The sequence below is a fragment of the Aquila chrysaetos genome, chromosome 24 (genome assembly GCF_900496995.4).
Source record: "Aquila chrysaetos chrysaetos chromosome 24, bAquChr1.4, whole genome shotgun sequence".
NCBI lineage: Eukaryota > Metazoa > Chordata > Aves > Accipitriformes > Accipitridae > Aquila > Aquila chrysaetos.
In genome coordinates, this window is record NC_044027.1 from 8,843,440 (window position 1) to 8,860,364 (window position 16,925).

A 16,925-nucleotide genomic window follows, 5' to 3' on the forward strand; every position below is an offset into this window, starting at 1 on the left:
CTTTATACATACATACAAATATTGCCAGTGGAGCCTGTTGCTAAGGCACTGTAGGATCAGAGAGTAGGAAAAACATCTGAACTCACAGATTTCACTCACTGAGATGGAGGAGGCAAAGACACACCATCCAACTGGAATCTGGATCTGTTTTTCTCTTGGTTAGGCAGGACCTGTGTGGAAACTACACGTGCTACCAAAAAGGATCCCCTTCCCCAAGAGGAAAAGCCATGATGGCAGCTGCCTTCAAGAAACACTGCGTTTAAGCACTTTTGATGAATAAATTGTATCCAGTGTCCTTCACAATAAGAAAAGTAATTGAGCAGAGGCTTCCTTGAGCATCTCAGGTGTCAGGGTGGATGTAGATCTGTCTGTCCACTATGGAGCCAAGTACAATCACGGGGCTGGCAGGGCAGGGTCTTTGACAGCCAGGGCCCATCCCACAGCCCCTAGGAGAGGTGAGCAAGGCAGGACCAGAGATGACAGACAGGTTCAAGCAAGATTCCAGATCATCAGGAAGTTCATGGCGATGAGACAGGACCGTGGTCAAGCTGGGAAGTCAAGCCAGAGGTCAGTGGCAGGATCACCTCTGGTGAGGTCAACCAGGGCCAGACACATACCAGTGATCTTCAGGGAGATCCAGAGTGATGAGACAGGGTTAACGTCAAGCTGGAAAGTCAGTCTACAGGTTGGTGTACAGACCAATGGCATCCATGGCCAGCTATGGGCATGTCTGCAACTGAGCTGGAGACCAACATACTACGGTGTAGCTCAGGCAGGGACCAGCTCAGGCTGGTCAGGGCCATTAAGACCTCTTAGTGCACTCAGGGCCCTGACATCACTTTAGATTTTCATCCTGGAAGCAACAGACATGGATAGCTATGCAAATTTTAGTGCTCTCACCACATACTTCCATGACCAGGGAGTCTGTTGCCTTACCTGCAGTTACCAGAAGAGGATGAGGTAAGTGCACACTCCTGAGCCTGGACTTACCAAGCTAAAACCCACTCTTGGTAGCTTTTCTAGTCCACATCCCACACACTAGGTTTTCTCTGCACAGCAATCACAATAGCCCAGCAACCTGCAAACGTCATTAAATAAGTTCCATCTTACAGAGAAGACAGAGCCTGGTGGACAGAAAAATCTCTGAACCCTCCCCCTGTGCACCTCCATTCAGAGACATTTCTAAAACTGGGACAATGAATGTGCCTACAATCCACTTTTTTTGGAAACAGCCTCTGACACCCTTCTTAGAAAGAGTGAACAGGCTGACATAAACAGCATAAGAATATGTATTTTAAAAGAGGAATAGCCCAGTTCTAAGCTTATGAAAAAGCCCCTACTCCTCACTAATAAAAGGGAACTTTCAAAGGAGACATTTGGCATTAACAATTCCAGGGAACGCCACAGCAGAACTCTTTTCCAGACAGCAGGTATCCAGCAGCACTGACCAAAAATTATCCTGCAAGGTCCTGTTGACCCTGCAGGATATAAGTCCTTGTTTTAGCCCATTTTCAACAAATTTTTATCCATTATCACAGAAAACCAGAAAGACAGGCTCCGGAAGGGAAGCTCGCAATCACACAGAGAGACCCAGAAAATTGAATTGGTAATGCTGAAATGTTTTCCCTACCTGCTCCCACTACGGCTAATTTTTCAACATTTGCCTTATAACCAGAGAACCAAGACCAGAGTAAAAACACAGTCTCAGCTTTACTACTTCTAACTGCTAGGGCCTGAGAAAAGCCAGCTGTGCTTTTCAAAAGACATGTGTTTGCAGCTGCCTCACAGGACCTTGGTTTATAGGAAGAGCAGAGTATGAGCAGTAGAAAGGTGGGAGGACGTACTGGCCAGCCTGCCTTGGGAGCTCATCACGCCCTCTCCTGTAAGCCCATCAGGGTTAGTGGTTTGACCCTGTAAATCATAAATCTTACTCATCATGGGAGCTAGGAGAGGAAAAAGAAAAAAGTTAAAAAAAAAAAAAAAAAAAAGGAAAAAGAAAAGTTTATGGGGAGGGGGTTAAACCTTATGAAAATATTATCCTGATCTGATCTGAAGTGTCCTCATAGTTAAAGATATTTGCTGAAAGGACTGAAAACCCATATGCACATCTCAGTGACTGCAGGTCTAGTCTGCAGCAGGAGCAGTTTCTTTTGCTTTCACAAAGGTTACTGCAGAAACCATGGTGCAAAAATGGCTTCAACCCCAGCATCCAAAAGGATGTGCCTCCTCCTCCCCCAAAACTGGCTTCCAGTAGTCAAAAACTGGGCATCAGGACCCTGCAGCTGCACTCTGCACAGGGAGAAGGGCAGTATCTGTGTGGACCATTTGTATCTGCAGTCAGACCTGCAGGGCCCACTTCAGGCAAATACCTCTCAGAGAAGAACAGTTGTGTTTTTCTTTTATGCTGGAGAGCTTGGACTGGAACCAGCAACTGCAGCCTATTACTACAGATGGTTGGGAGGGTGGAGTGATATCCATAGTGATAAATCCCCTTGAAATGGGAAGTATTGGGAAGATAAGAATCTGCTATTGCTGAGCAGAGATTCAATGCGCTGTCCTTACAGCATACTGCTCCCTAGCTATCTGTACAGGGGTGGACTAGAGACACCAAAGACTTGGTGTCTGAGGGCCCATCTATACTAGGAGATTGACCTACTGCTGATCACCACCACCAGCTTTTCTGAGGACCTGAAAACACCTGAATTAAGAGGTAGAGTTTGGGTGTGCAGGGATGTTTAGGAGTAACTGTTATGTGTGCAATCATAAGCACTGGGTTGGTTCCTTCAGGCAGATGGGAGATAATAAGACTAACTTTGTGATGATGGTGGTAGAGGTTATTTTATGCCCTACACCTTCTACCACAATCTTGGTCCATCTCCAGGCTTCAGAGAACCTGCATGGGAGCTGTCAAGAGCCACCAAGCCTTGACCCACCTTAAAAGTGATAGTCTGGTGGACTATGTTCCAAATTTATTTCTATTCATGTCTAAAACCAAAGCTGCCTTATAATAATAACTTAAAAACCTAACTAAAGCTGAATTTGGTGAGGAAGGAGTGTGCGCTCCCTCTGCTGGCTGCGGATGAGCAGCTGAAGAAACCCACTAAGCTAATGAGCTCAGCTCATCCATCCTCATCATCAGCCAAAACGCTGGCAGCTGGACAGACATAGGCAAAGAGCAACCATGCTGGCTCACAGCATTAAAATCGCAATAAAGCACAGGGCAATGCTATGAAAGAAGATGAAGTTCAGGTGTAAAGAACTTCTCTGCATACTTTTAAAGGATCCAAAACCAGCATATAGCAAGAATTTCTCTCAACTATTTTACTAAAATTTTGTGCTGAATTACACTTAATTGCTCATTAAAACCTCCCCTTTGTCTGGGGAGTGCAGACCGTAGTGTCCCTCCAGACTGCAGATCGTAGTGTCGTGTAGTATGCTGAGAACTCCCTTTTCCCGAGCTTCCTGAAATAAATATTTTATTGCCTGTGATTTAGTAGCAAGCTGCCAAGGTCATTTACATGATTTTGAAAACCAGTTTTATCTCACTGTCTGAAATAATTTCTCAGAAGCTCGTAAGAAAGATGCTTCTTCCCTAGCATGTATGTTCAGTTTTATTTAGGAGAGTTAAACAACAAAATAAAATATCAAACCCCCAAGGAACATACATATAATTGCATGGACTTTGGTAAAAGTTCAGTGACATTACAGATCTAACAGTAACAATGTCCCTTTGAAAGTAGATTCCAGCTCAGCTTTACAGTGCCCTGGTCAGCACATGATCTACGTCCTGCCAGCTGCAATGCCACAGGTCCAGTGGAAGGATCCACAAGAATGGTATTCTATCCTGCAACCCTCGTGTTTACCACCAACCACTGTAAATCACAGTCTGTAATGAAACAGATCTCCAGCAGGATACTCACTAATAGGTGCATGCAGTGCCACATGTTCTTGGTAGGGAGTGTAGTATTTGTACTGCTTGCCACAGAATTCACAGGTGTAATTGCCAGTTTCTGTGAAGATGAAACAAATACTAACATCAGAAAGGAGTGCGGGACCCTCTCACACCATCACCAACTTCCCTACTTTTTACACAGAAACTGGCCAGGTGACAAAAACTAGAGCATATTCCTTGTGCATTTGGAACTTATCTGCCCTGTAATTCACACATCCTTTTCCCCAACAAAGGAAACAGTTAAAGCCGGTGTCCAGAGGGATGGAGCATGCATAAAAAGTCCAGTAGAACTGAGCAAGCTACAGGAGATTATCCCAAAATTGCAGCAAGTAAGTATGCAAAACAAAGGAGAGAATCCATTTCTGAAGTCTGTATTACAGATGACAGTTTTGTCTTCTGGTTATAGACAAGTCTGTGATAGGTGGAACACAGGAACAGTCAAACCAGGAAACATGTTGTCAAGTTTAAGTCTTAATTACAGAACTTTTATATTGGGATTGTAGATTTCTGTTGCAGGAGGAGGGGCTTTTCTCTAGTAATTGTGCTAACTCCTGCTTTGGGGGTACTTAAAATAATGAAGTAGCACAACCACACACTGACACCTCCCACTCCTGCCAGTGCTGGGAAGCACAGAACTGACAGCAAGCTGCAAGCCAAAGGAAAATCCAGGGTTAATCAACTGTTTCCAAAATGAAGAATTCAGAGAAATGCTTCAGCAAAGTCTGGTCCTCTCTTTGTTTCACTCTGATCTGTTTGATGAACACACCACAGTGGCAATATGAATGCAATCATCTGCCAACTCTGTCAATACACCTTAAGACCCTCTCTAATCGCTGCCAGCTTGCTTTTCTCCTGAACCTCTTTCCTCTTCTCTTTGCAGAGCTCTTGAGCAGAAAATGTCACAAAGCTGCATTTCTTAGGGCCAGGACTGTTGGTGTTTGGTGTTCATTTGAACCTAAACATATCTTTCAGCACCCTTAAGGTCCCAACACCTCTGTGTAACACAGTGCTTTCTGGTTTTCTAGAGGTACTCCAGCTAATGCCAGATTTAAAACCCTTGTGCTTTCTCTTTCATATTTGAAGCTGTATAGTAACTCATACTTGGACCAATCTTCTGGAACGGTTCCGGCTCCTCCTCCTTCACTTCATCTGCTGCTATGACGGCCTGGTCATAGGGGTCTGCAAGAGAACAGAACCAGCAAGAGAGCTGACAACACCCTCAGGTTTTCCTTCTACAGCTGCATGGGCACTGAATGCTCCTGCATCTGTAATGACATTTCGATCTGTAACAAGAATTCAAGACAGGAATTATAAACCCAGTGATCCCTCTGTCTGACTTGTCCCTCCTTCTCCTCAGATGCCCCAGGATTACCCCCACTTCCAGGCCAGTAACATGCCTTGTAGGTATATAATGTTTAAAAAATACAGAGAAAGACTGAACAAACACATTGCAAAGCCTGATTCATATTTTCTGATTTTCTTCCAGTGCATCTCCTATCTAATGATGTTACACTGTCTGACAGTGGGCATGGTAATGCAGTCTGCAAACAAGTCAGCTAACAAATACTGACCAGTGACTTTCTACCATCTAACAGCACAGCTAGCAACAAATCAGAACCCAACCCATTTTATAAAATGATTTAATTTATGCCTTGAACAATTCACTAAATGACCAAAGACATGAGACACCTGTTTCTTTGACTTTCAGAAGCCTGATCAATTGCATGTACAACAAAAGCCTGGTATCTACTAGGGCTGGGCATCAACCTACTGGCTGTAGACATTGGGGGAGGGAGAGAGGGTGCTCCCTCTCCCACTGCAATCAGTGACAAAACTCCCTTGACTCTTACAAGCGTAGAATCAGACCTGCTGTGCCTGAACTACTGAATTCTTGAAAAAGTTTGTGAAATAAAGCACACAAAGGATCTCAGCTTACCTGCCCGGTTTTCTGGGGCCCCTTCCACACTAAAAACTAACACAGAATAGAAGAAGGAGGGGAAGAAACAAAACAGAAATTAAATCCTCTTAAACAGCCTTGTTTTCCTCCTGTATTTCACGTTCCGCTTCAGCATATTTCAGCCCCACAGAGTAAACCAGGCTGTGTGCCCCAGTCCCTCTGCTTCCCAGCAGCATTCACACAGGAACTATTTGAGCATGCCCAGCCCTAATATACGCAGATTCTCAAGGCCTTTGTTCTGACACTGACATAGCCCCACGTGAAGTTCAGAAGCACAGCTGCCTCATACTTGTGTTTGCTAAAACACAACCATCCCCTTGGAGGAACTGAGATAAAAAGTCCTTGCAAGACACAAGTGGAAGCTGTTTCCAAAGCCCTCTCATAATCCCAGGGAGAGCTCCCTGAACCATAGCTTTGAAGACACATTTCTGACAGAAGCAGACACATCCATCTCACAGTGACTTTCAGTCCCAGTAATTTAATTTTGGCTCCCCATGGGAGGAAGGGAGGTTGCAGTGGTGGACTGCAGGAGAACACTGGTTGTTCTTAGAGCATGTTCAGATGTCCACATGTTCCCGTTAAAAGCAGCAATTTTTTTTGGACACCACATATTGTGAAAAACCACTTGCTTTTCTGAGACAGTCCAGCCATTCAAAAACTTCTGCTTTCCAAGCAGCCTCTTTCTAAAACTCTGCTAGTGCTCCCTCCTTGGCCAAGTAAGGAGCAGTACTGACAAGCTTGTAGCATGCACTATGAGGGACTGGAGTATCTGTGGGCTCTGAGTAGAGGAGCTTTAGATGCCCAGTAAGCAGGGAGCAAGCCAAAACCAGTATGTTGTTGCTTCTATTTCCCCTAACGTAATAAAAACAAACACTGCTTCTGGAGGAGGGTGTTGGCTTCTGTCCAAGTGTCACCAGCCTAGGCCACATCTACATTCACAGAGGAAAAATTGGCCTGTAAGGTCCACTGACAACTGCATCAGTTCACTACCACAGTGATTAGTAAGAATGAAGTAACAGTTCTCAACTTTGAAATGTGGTTTCTTACAGAGGAGCATGTTGGGAACAAATCTGTGAAGTCAGAAACCAAAAGGCAACCAACTTTTACCCAGCGAGTAGCCAGACTGACAATTTACCTTGAGGCACTCAGTTCTAGCATATCCATCCTAACCATGAACCTTAACACAGACAGGACTGCAAGGACCACAGGTCCCAGCAGAGGGTGTTATTTTGATGCACACAAAGAGAATCAAGCGCAGCAAACTTCTTCCTGCAGTGCCTGTGGACTGTGCCTCCACTGCAAAGGCGAGCAAGCCATGCTGTGCAATGTCCTGTACATCATGGGCCGCACGGTCCTGCAGAACCACATTTTGCCTTCCCCAACGACTTCTCATTCTAGTTTGGGTGTCTGAGTGTCGAAACAGTACTCACCATCCACAGCATGCAGGTCTCTGTGCTCTTGGAAGCAGCTATAATATTTATATTTTTTCCCACAAATGTCACATGTGTACCTAAAATTGTCTGTAGAAAGAAGAAAACAGGCCACTTTAGAAACTTTGAGGTAAAAAGCAAGCACTCCAGACAACGCTGCTCAATCAGACACCCCCATGCAGTTACACTCATCCCACACACTCTTGTCAAATCTCTAAGGCACACAGACAACCACTGCTTCACAATGTCCCCTGTGTGCCCCACACCATATGGCTTGGGGCATATTCTGACTTGTTATTTCCTATTCAAGCAGCTCTGCTTTCCGGTGCAGCCTCCAGAAGACCTCACAGCAAAGCAATGAATACGCAGAGCAACAGGCCCTGCTGAAATCTCCTTTGGAAGTTCAGGGCTACAGCAGGCAAGTACTGGTCAGGATGGGGACAAACTGGCAGAACTAAACACAGAGCCAATGTATGAGCTATTACAAGTCAAAGTCTTAATATGCCAACTACAACATGGACTGCATGTGCCTACATGCTCATACTCCACTTGGTTCTCACTGCTGCTGCTTACTGATTACTAACTGCATCAAAGACCCCATATGGGCACGTTATAACAAACAAAACCAAAGAGAACCAACAATTCAAAACACACAGAACAGTAAGATGCTCAATGAACAGAAGGGCTGATGGAGCCTGGTTTCATGTATGTTTGTACCCCAGACTCCCCTCCCTTCTTCCCAGCAACAACAGACCCCCTTCACCACAGCTGTGGGGGGAAGACAGATGCAAAAAAGCTCAAGATGCTTATGAATTCATTTTGGTCTGACTGGGCACAATGAATGTCTTTGGCTCAGCTATCACATCAGTGTAAGAGGAAAATTTCACTTGTCAACTTGGTCGGGTTTTTCCATCTTCTGATGTCTGACATACACCTCGGGGTACAGACTGACATCCCTAAGTAGTCACCCCACTGCAACTTACAGCATTGTACTTGGCAGGCGACCACAGTAGCTGATCGGTTGCATGCTACTAGACCATTGCAAACAAAGTAAACCACATCAGCTTGTGTAGCCACAAAGGATCTTGAAACTAATGTTTTACTTCACAACAGGATCAAGCTAGGAATGTACACATCAGCTACCGTGGCTCCACAGATGAGTAAGCTCCAGTAGATTCAGTAAGCTCCCCTGCAGTAGCTCAGTTGTTTGTATTCATGTATCCATATGTTTAGCAAAGATAAAGTCTTGTTTTTACCTCTTCCATACTGTGTTCAAACATACCAGAGTATGCACATTAAGTAAGCTTTTATTTTACTTCTCAATAATTTTATTTTTAAAATAAATATTTTAAGCTAGTATGCATTGGTACAGTCTAATCGCTCACTTGGGTTCACTACTGCAGTCCATCAGCCCACGGGATTTCAACACTAAATGAAGAACCACTTTCCACCCTTTATTCTGCTTGGCAGAATGAAAGCAGAAGCTATGGTGATCTATAAGAAAAAAATGCCAAATACAAAAGGTGTTACACAGCTGAGCACGGGAACTTTACCCCACTACCAAAAAATATTTGTATCTTAATCAGAGCACAGCAATGCTAAGCTAGATGTAAGGGATTTTTAAAAGTCTAGGCTGAACAAGTGAGACAGAGCCCAGGCATATATACTGAGACGAAAAGGGTTCACTGCTTCTGACAGTGCATTGCTTAAGAAAGAAGAGGAGGAGAAGCAAAACATGACTGCAAGAACATTCAAGTGATAAAAGCACTGGTGGGTCACATTTAACTATGTTTCATTATATAATCTTATGCAGTCTCCTTCTGTGGCCATACATGGGAACTAGGGGTCTCAATCTACCCTGGACCCTTTCCGACAACAAAGCAAATCTAATGATTGCTAGTGAATATTTGTGTATCTGTTGCAAAAAAAAATACAGTCAATTATTAGCAGAGAAAATTCATAACGTGTCATTAGTAATCAGTCCCACATCACTGGTGTCCCCTAGACAAGAAATCAACCTCCTTTCTGAAGTGTAATGAACCATGCGGTAAATGAACTGAAGACTAATTCTTCAAAGGAGTACCAAATACCAACCATTTTCAATACCTCCATTTGGAGGAAGAAAACTATTATGGCCTTAGTTTAGAAGAAAACTGCTCAGTAAATAAGGAGACTTGTTAGAATAGAATAAAACTAAATGCTAGAGGGACACTATTTCACAGACTCAAGCAGGCATGGCTAGTTGTGGTCTCTGTAACTTAGTAAAGATTGTGGGGATCTCACTGTCAACAGCAGAAACTTGAGTAGCACATGCTGGGTATGACCACTTCCTTCCCTAAGCAGTGTGGGGAAAATTAAAACACAATAAAAAGTGTAACAGCATGCCCCAAGAGAATAGGGTTTTGCTTGTTTTGTTAGGGAACTGTTGTCCCTAAGGAAGAATGAGCTCCAGAGATTATAGTGAAACAAGTCATTATGAGGAGTAAGAATTTGTTCCAACTGGTATTGGTACTAATCTCTTCCTCGACTCTTTAAAGGAGATAACACCCAGCAAATGGTGCCAAGTCTCAGAGATGAGGAGGTTTACAGAGAATTCAGAAAGTATCACGAGACTGCCGATGTGTAGCTAAGCTTTACCCTCTCTGAACAACGGTCACTCTTCCAGGGCTGCATGGAAGCACCAGACTTCTTCCTTCTTACCCAATAAAGCTGTCTTTGCTGACAGCTGTTGAATACTTCCAGTGCTGTTCCCAGCAGCAACAGCTTTCTTAGCAAGAAACTCACTGAGCAGAATTAGCCTGTACAGTAGTACTTTTCCTGCTCTGGGTTATAACTACTACACCAAGGTAGACTCTAGCTGGGCACCATACCCAATGTATGTAACAACATAGCTTTCAAAGGGAAGAGCTACAAGGGGTGCTTCAAGTGCTCACGTGTGCCTGCAAGCCCATACTGAACCCCCCCCATCCCTAAACCTCTGAAGAGATGGTACCAGACATAGCCAAACTAATGCTAATTAAGCAAGTCTGCTCAGATTCAAGCTCTCTCCTATCACCAGGTAGACATTAACGCAGTGCAGCTCCACCAAAAGCAAAACCTGGCACTATTAGGACTTAAGGAAAAATACAGGGAAAGATACTAATTAGCCCACTAGCACAGAGGTTCAGTGCTGTCCCTTATTGGTATTCGGGCAACAGTCCTGCAGAACACATCCTTGTTGCAAGCTGAAAAATCACTGTTACGCCGCTGCAAACCTAGAGTTTCAAAATGCTCAAAAGACACCTAGTTAAAACGCAAACTCCAGCAAATATCATTCCTCCTTCATGCTCATGAGTCTTTCCAAGGGGAGCAGTGATTCCAGAAGAGGTCTAAGGAGTAATGGCCTTGCATACTTCTATACACGCACCAAAATACAGCATCACATCTTACTAGAAAAAAAGGCAAGCAACCACCTTGTTACAAGGCAGTTCCTCAGATATAAAGGACTGACGTACTGAGATGGCAAAGAGGCAGGTTTTTCAAGTACCCCAAGAAATAACTCCATGGGACCTGCAAGTATTTTTGACCACTCTGCTTGCAAGTGCACCTCCAGTAAAAGACAGGGAACGTGTTGCTTTTTTCTGCCTGTCTCCAGGGGCTGCTGCTCGCTGCCTCTTGTCATGTGGTCTGTGTTCAGCAATGACTTGTAGCTGCTGAAATACCCTGCCCTAGGGATGATCAGCCAGGTCATCTTTCTTCCCAGATGTTGCATTAAATATTTTGAGATTTTTTTGTTTGCTTCAAATATTCAGCAGAGAAGAAAGCACGTATTTCATTTTGGCAGGAAACAGGGAGGGTAGAAAACACATGCCCAACCGTGGCAGACAGAAGAGGCTTCTGTCCTTAGGGCACTTGGCCCAGGGCCTCAGTGGATTTTGCTCTAGAAACCCAGGAAGGGAACGATAGCAATCAGAAATTTGTTGAAAGGTCAGGACTTCTGTATCACAAGCTAAAAATACAGATCACTTAAACCACCCTCCTAAGTGCAGGAATCTGAGACCACAAGAAACTGTGTACAAACTAGTTTCCACCGACCTCTAAGAGCTCTGCACAGCATCACAGAAACCCAAACTGGAAACAGTTACATACATCATCCAGATGACAGCCCTGCAATGATGACAGCACATCGCGTCAAGGGTCCAGAATGATGGGGTCTCAGCACAGCAGGCTGCAGGAGCTTCTTAAGGATTTCTCCAAGGTGAAGAACAATTGTCACCTGACCCAAAATTCATACTGACCTTTCAAATGGAAGAAGCCAGAAAAGCTACTTGATAGAGGAGCTCTCACGGCAACTAGGCACTTTGCAGACACTCTTGAATCCTAAGTGATCCTACTCTTATAGAGCACTGCAGAAATAGCTGTCTAGTAGGGAGAGCCTCCAACTGTGGAAGGGCAAAACTGCTGAATGCAAACAGACTGCAACAGCCTGCTGAATGATTCTTAAAATCCAGCAGCATTCCGGGTCCCAAACAAGAAAGAGCAAAATTTAAAAAAGAAAAGAGGGCAGTCCAGACAGCACTACTTGTCCTGCTCCATGGTCAGGGTGGCAAAAGAAGCACCGAACTCCAAGAATTCCACATTCCTGGCTCATCTTGGGAAACAAGGCTTCCCAAACAGTTCATGAAGTCCAGCAGCATCTCTGAAAGGGGAGGGGGCTGGATTTCTTACAGTTAAGCCTGCTGCAATACATTTTTCTGTCATCTCTCTATTTGAGGTTGTGGTATTTCTCCCCGCGAATGGGCTTTCTGAGTGAGGCTTATGTGACAATGAAGTATCAGCATCATCCCTCCAGCCACGCCCAGTGGATCACAGGACAGTCCATGAGATGCTCTGATACTCAGTTTCACATTCCTTAACTGCTTCCTGAAAATCTGCTGACAGATTCTGGAGTCCTTACAAGTTCCGCTGGTGATAAACAGAGAGGGCTGTAGCTAGTGAATGGCTGTGTAGCAGTACCTGAAGAAAATACCATCTTTCCTGGGATGTCTGCCCCACTGAAAGGAACCATGAGCAACTCCAACACTCTTCAGTATGAGTCAAAGCCACCACGACTAAACCACCTGATGCAAAGAAACAGGAAAGGCTGGCATTTTCTGAGATATGTGCTACATGCTTGCCTCTGGGAAACACCTTTCTGAGCTGTGTCCAGAGCACAGACTACCTGAGCAGCCTCCCCAGAAGAAGACACAGAATGTGCAGCTACTGCATCCTTACAACACAGCAGGGAGCAAAAACATCTGGGACCCTCACTTGTTTCTGTGGATTCCACCCAGGGCAGCACAAAGACAGCTCTGGAGAGAGGTTTCTTCTCCCTTTCCGCAGCCAGAGGGGCACCTAGATGGAAAGGAACATATTTATGGCTTCCTATTCTGGCACGATATTCCCCGCGCAGGTTCACAGACAATTCCTTTGACCTAACCCTTTGGCATCTTTAGGGGCTTCTTTCTAGATGCTGGACTGGCAGTGGGGAGAGGTAGAATGCAAGTTTGCAGACATAAAGCTTACTGCCTGTAGACCTCCATCTACTCCTCATTCAAACTGTGTTCTTGCACAGAAGTTATGAGCTTTACAACTGCATTTTACAGCCAAATAGAGAGTTGCCAGTAAAATCAGTTGCAATCTGCATCAGAACTCAACTTAAAGGTGTCTAATGGCAAAATTCCTTGAAAAGGGAACAGGACTGAGCCCAAAGTCAGCAGCAACCCCTTAAGAGGATTAAAGTATCCAGAGTTACATTAGTAAGGATTAAATAATAATAAAATCCAGAAATTTGGAAAGGACAGAAACCCTCACAAGCCAGCTCCTAAGTGGGGGTTAGGAAAACACTTTGCCTGTGGGCAAACTATTCCAAGATCACTCATTTCACGATCATTTACTTCCTTCCCACAAACATTTGGCCTTTGTCAGGAACACAGCAGATACCTAGGCACACACTGGCTTAACCTAGCATGGTGCTTCCCATGCTTCACAAAGAGGGGTCCTCAGGCTGCAAAATACCAAACCAAACCCTCACACAGAGGGGCAAACTCCCTTGAAATTACCAAAAAATGGTGCAACATGTTAGCTCACCTTCAAGCTGGCAAGGGGCTAAATGACAGGTGAGAGGGCATGGAGCCACAGACTTGTGCTCGGTTTCTTGCTGAAGCATTTCAGAGCTTAGTCCCAGCTCCTAAGAAGAGCTGCTGCAGATGCATTCAGTAGCTACAGGATTGACTTCACCTCACAGCATTTTTTAAGCTGCTTTCAAGTAGGTGGCCAGTGAACTGTGTGAATTCTGTAATATTTTATCCAAACCACGTGTCAGTTGAATGTATCAGAATGATGGAGATTTAAGTGCAGACCATCCAGGGCTCTATGTAATCCCTCCAGGTTTGGAAACTTGATGCCAGACTAGCAGGAACTTCCATACAGAGGGGAATATCCTGAATTAATTTCTGAAAGACAGCCCTCTTGTTCATAATAGTCTGATAGTCACATACCGTAATTTTTTTTTAAACATTTTTCTGAAAAGCTGTTTTGGGTACTACTCACTGGATGTTGAGAGAGAGAAGACTTCCCAGGCGTTCTCAGGATGTTACACATCAATGAGTTTCCTTCTCCCACAGTTAAAAGTATGTTAAAGTTGAATCCAAACAGACAGCAAACATCAGCAATTTAAAGCAAAAATATTACGGCGTTTTACAATTATCCACAAAATCAGCGTTATGAGCCAGGATGTTCAGACTCCATGACAAAATTCAGACACACCACACAATATAATTAAGGCCAGCAGATCTAGTGTCATACTTCATTCTGGAGTCACTTCAGGGCAGTGATGGATTCTTTTTTATTCAAATTGTAACTAAGTGCAAGATAAAGAATGTTGAAAACAGCGTCTTAAGGTGCTACTACCAGCAATATGACAATTAACAGCCTCAACGATGCAATTATGCAATAATTGCATAATTAAAATAGGTGTACTTGTACATACCTAACTTGTTGATACAGGAAGGTTTGTCTTTTGTATCAATAAGGATGCTGAATCTCTGTCTTAAGTGAAAAACTCAATCCAGCCCACACTGTGGACTTACACACAACACACAATAAAGGCCATTTTATTTTAACCTCCTCCTGGAATCAAAATGGCTTGGCTGGGAACACACTACTTATCTACTTCACAACTGTTTAGATTAAATGATGTAGCATTGAGAGTTTCATAAAGGAAAAGCAAACCTCATCTTGACTTTTTCCTACTCATTTGTCCGTGACTAGAAATTTTGTTCTTACTGTGATTTCCAGATGGGAATTCACATGGAGTGTCTCTGCCTAGTTTCCAAAGTGGAAAGGAAAAGTGAAAGTTAAAGGACTGAGCAGCACTGAAGAATAGATCCTGGCTCCATAAAACTTCGTAAAGAACAAAATCGAATTAAAATAAACTAGGAAGGATGCAGAACCCTCCTCTCTACAATCACCCAAGATAATCAAGAACTCTTAACCTTTTTGCTTAGGTTGAAAGGAGAGGTCTTAAGAAGGTAATACTTGTATTGCTCTGCCATTCCTGGTTATGAATATCCTTAGAAGTGAAAATACTGAGAACTTAAAATACTTAAAGTGTTTTTGGTTTTTGTGTCCTGTTCAGGTTCAGCGTTGTTGAAACGCCAACAAGCAGCTCAACAAACAAAGGTTCAGGCTGAAAGAAGAATTTGGAATAATTAAAAGCACTGCTGTCTGTACACCTTTTCTGTTGCTAAATTTCAGCTCATGTTGGAAGATGGAAAGTTTATTCCTTCTCAACGAACGGTGGAGGGATGTATTTCCATCTTCAGTAAAGCTCTCCTGGCATTTTCAGGACAAACTGATGGATGATCAGAACAGCCTGAGATTACTAAAATTCTTACCCTTTTCTAGTAGAATAAATATATTTCTCCATCAATTTTACTGCCTAGGAACTCTGTAAAAGATTTGTTGCAAAGTATTAAATCCAGATTTCTGTAAACATTGTCTATTTGGTCAGTGTCTGGGAAATGGGAAGAAATATAATTTTTATCGGTATATTAGCAATTTTCTGTGTAAGATCATGTGAAGATCACAAATTTATAGACAACTTGAAAGCCTCCTTTTCTAAAACCTTAGATTAAAACTACATACAGAGAAACTGGTCCTCTCCAGAGCTATGAACCTGCACGAACATCAAAACCTCCAGCATGACTGCATGTGTCTCATGCTCCTGAGCACACCTTATGTGGTTATAAGGCAAGACACCCAGTAGAATACCCAAAGTGAGAACATCCAAGAAGAACCCTTAGTATAACAGTTATGTCAGAAGAGCAACTTCAAATTTACCCTATTAAAAAACAGGTCCAGGAACCATTACCTATTTCACCCAGCCTCAAAAAAGACGTTGGTGCTGTAATGTGAAGGCGCTGGGTCAGAACTAGCGAACAGCAGCAGAGAAAGGCAAAGGGATATGGATCTCCCATGTTACAGAAAACCTGAGAAATTGCAGTGATAAATTTTTCGTCTCATTCCAGTCCTGCAATGTACTCAGAGAAGCAGAACATAAGAGCAAGACAGGAGTGACCTGTGTTAAGATGCAATGGACAGCACTGCACCTTGCCAAAAAAGTCTTGTTCCAGGGGAGAATGAATGACCCCAGCCCCAGAGCTGCAAAGAAATATGCTTTTGTGAAAGGCAACAACTACAGCACTGAAGGAATGTATCTCAGGCCTTGAGGTCAAAATTTCTTCACATTGTAGATCCCAGAACTAAGTTTCTTATTATTTCTTTAATGTCCTCCTCCTGCACTGAAATTTATTATTCTTGGTCTCAGCCCATTGGTCATTTAAATTTGAAGATGAACATATTCATCTACTTGTTAGGCAAATGAGAATCTAAAGAGACTTTACCTACTTAAAATGCAAACACATTAGAAAAATAAAATCCATTTTTATAGCTTTCCCCAAGGAACAGGAGAATTATTAAATAAGAACATTGGAAAAATTAATCACAAAGTTGTAAATGACTAACCATTCACTTTGGCATGTGTACGTGGATGTGCACGCACACACACATCATTTACATCAGGCTTTTAATTGTGTAAGGCATTAGTAAGTTTTACCAAGCACAACAGTGGAACTTTCCATTTTTTGCTCTGGTACCCCCCAAAAGTACAAGGAAATAAAAAGCTAAAATTTACTTTAAGGAAACATTAAGGTTGCAAATTTGAATATTTAAAATTAATCAAGAAACAGAGATGCTAAAGGTTCTTCCTTAACCTTAAATTAACATCAGCAAACCACTTACATATCTTTCCATCACTAGTCAGAACATTAAAATCACCATATCCTGTATGCATAAGGTCTGGGCAAGAAAACCTTAATTTTGAATATATTAATTTCATGGTTTAAATTCACAACCCTCAAAATGTTTTTGCACATGCAAGGCATTAGCACTGTGCCTCCACAGTTAACGTTTGCAAGGAATATTCCAGCCCACATCCTTGCTTCTAACCTTTCACTGCTTTTTCAAATAAATTCCCTCTTAGGCTGAACTTTCTCATGCTTAGTCA

At 43.1% G+C, this 16,925-nt stretch overlaps 1 protein-coding gene across 42 annotated transcripts in view; it reads right to left on the minus strand.

Moving 5' to 3' along the window:
* The window catches only part of ZNF618 (zinc finger protein 618), a 164,549-nt gene that overhangs the window by 38,984 nt on the left and 108,640 nt on the right, over nucleotides 1–16,925 (minus strand). For 21 of the 42 annotated variants that reach the window (XM_041120026.1, XM_041120017.1, XM_041120032.1 and 18 more), the window contains 6 exons: nucleotides 12,629–12,712; nucleotides 7,340–7,429; nucleotides 5,889–5,924; nucleotides 5,054–5,131; nucleotides 3,921–4,010; nucleotides 1,845–1,943 (listed from right to left, as the gene is read on the minus strand). In XM_041120026.1, coding sequence (XP_040975960.1) covers nucleotides 1,845–1,943; nucleotides 3,921–4,010; nucleotides 5,054–5,131; nucleotides 5,889–5,924; nucleotides 7,340–7,429; nucleotides 12,629–12,712 — 477 coding nt within the window. Of the gene's footprint in view, nucleotides 1–1,844; nucleotides 1,944–3,920; nucleotides 4,011–5,053; nucleotides 5,132–5,888; nucleotides 5,925–7,339; nucleotides 7,430–12,628; nucleotides 12,713–13,447; nucleotides 15,143–16,925 lie in introns of those variants that run through there. The other 21 variants (XM_041120048.1, XM_041120046.1, XM_041120035.1 and 18 more) reach the window with 7 other exon arrangements.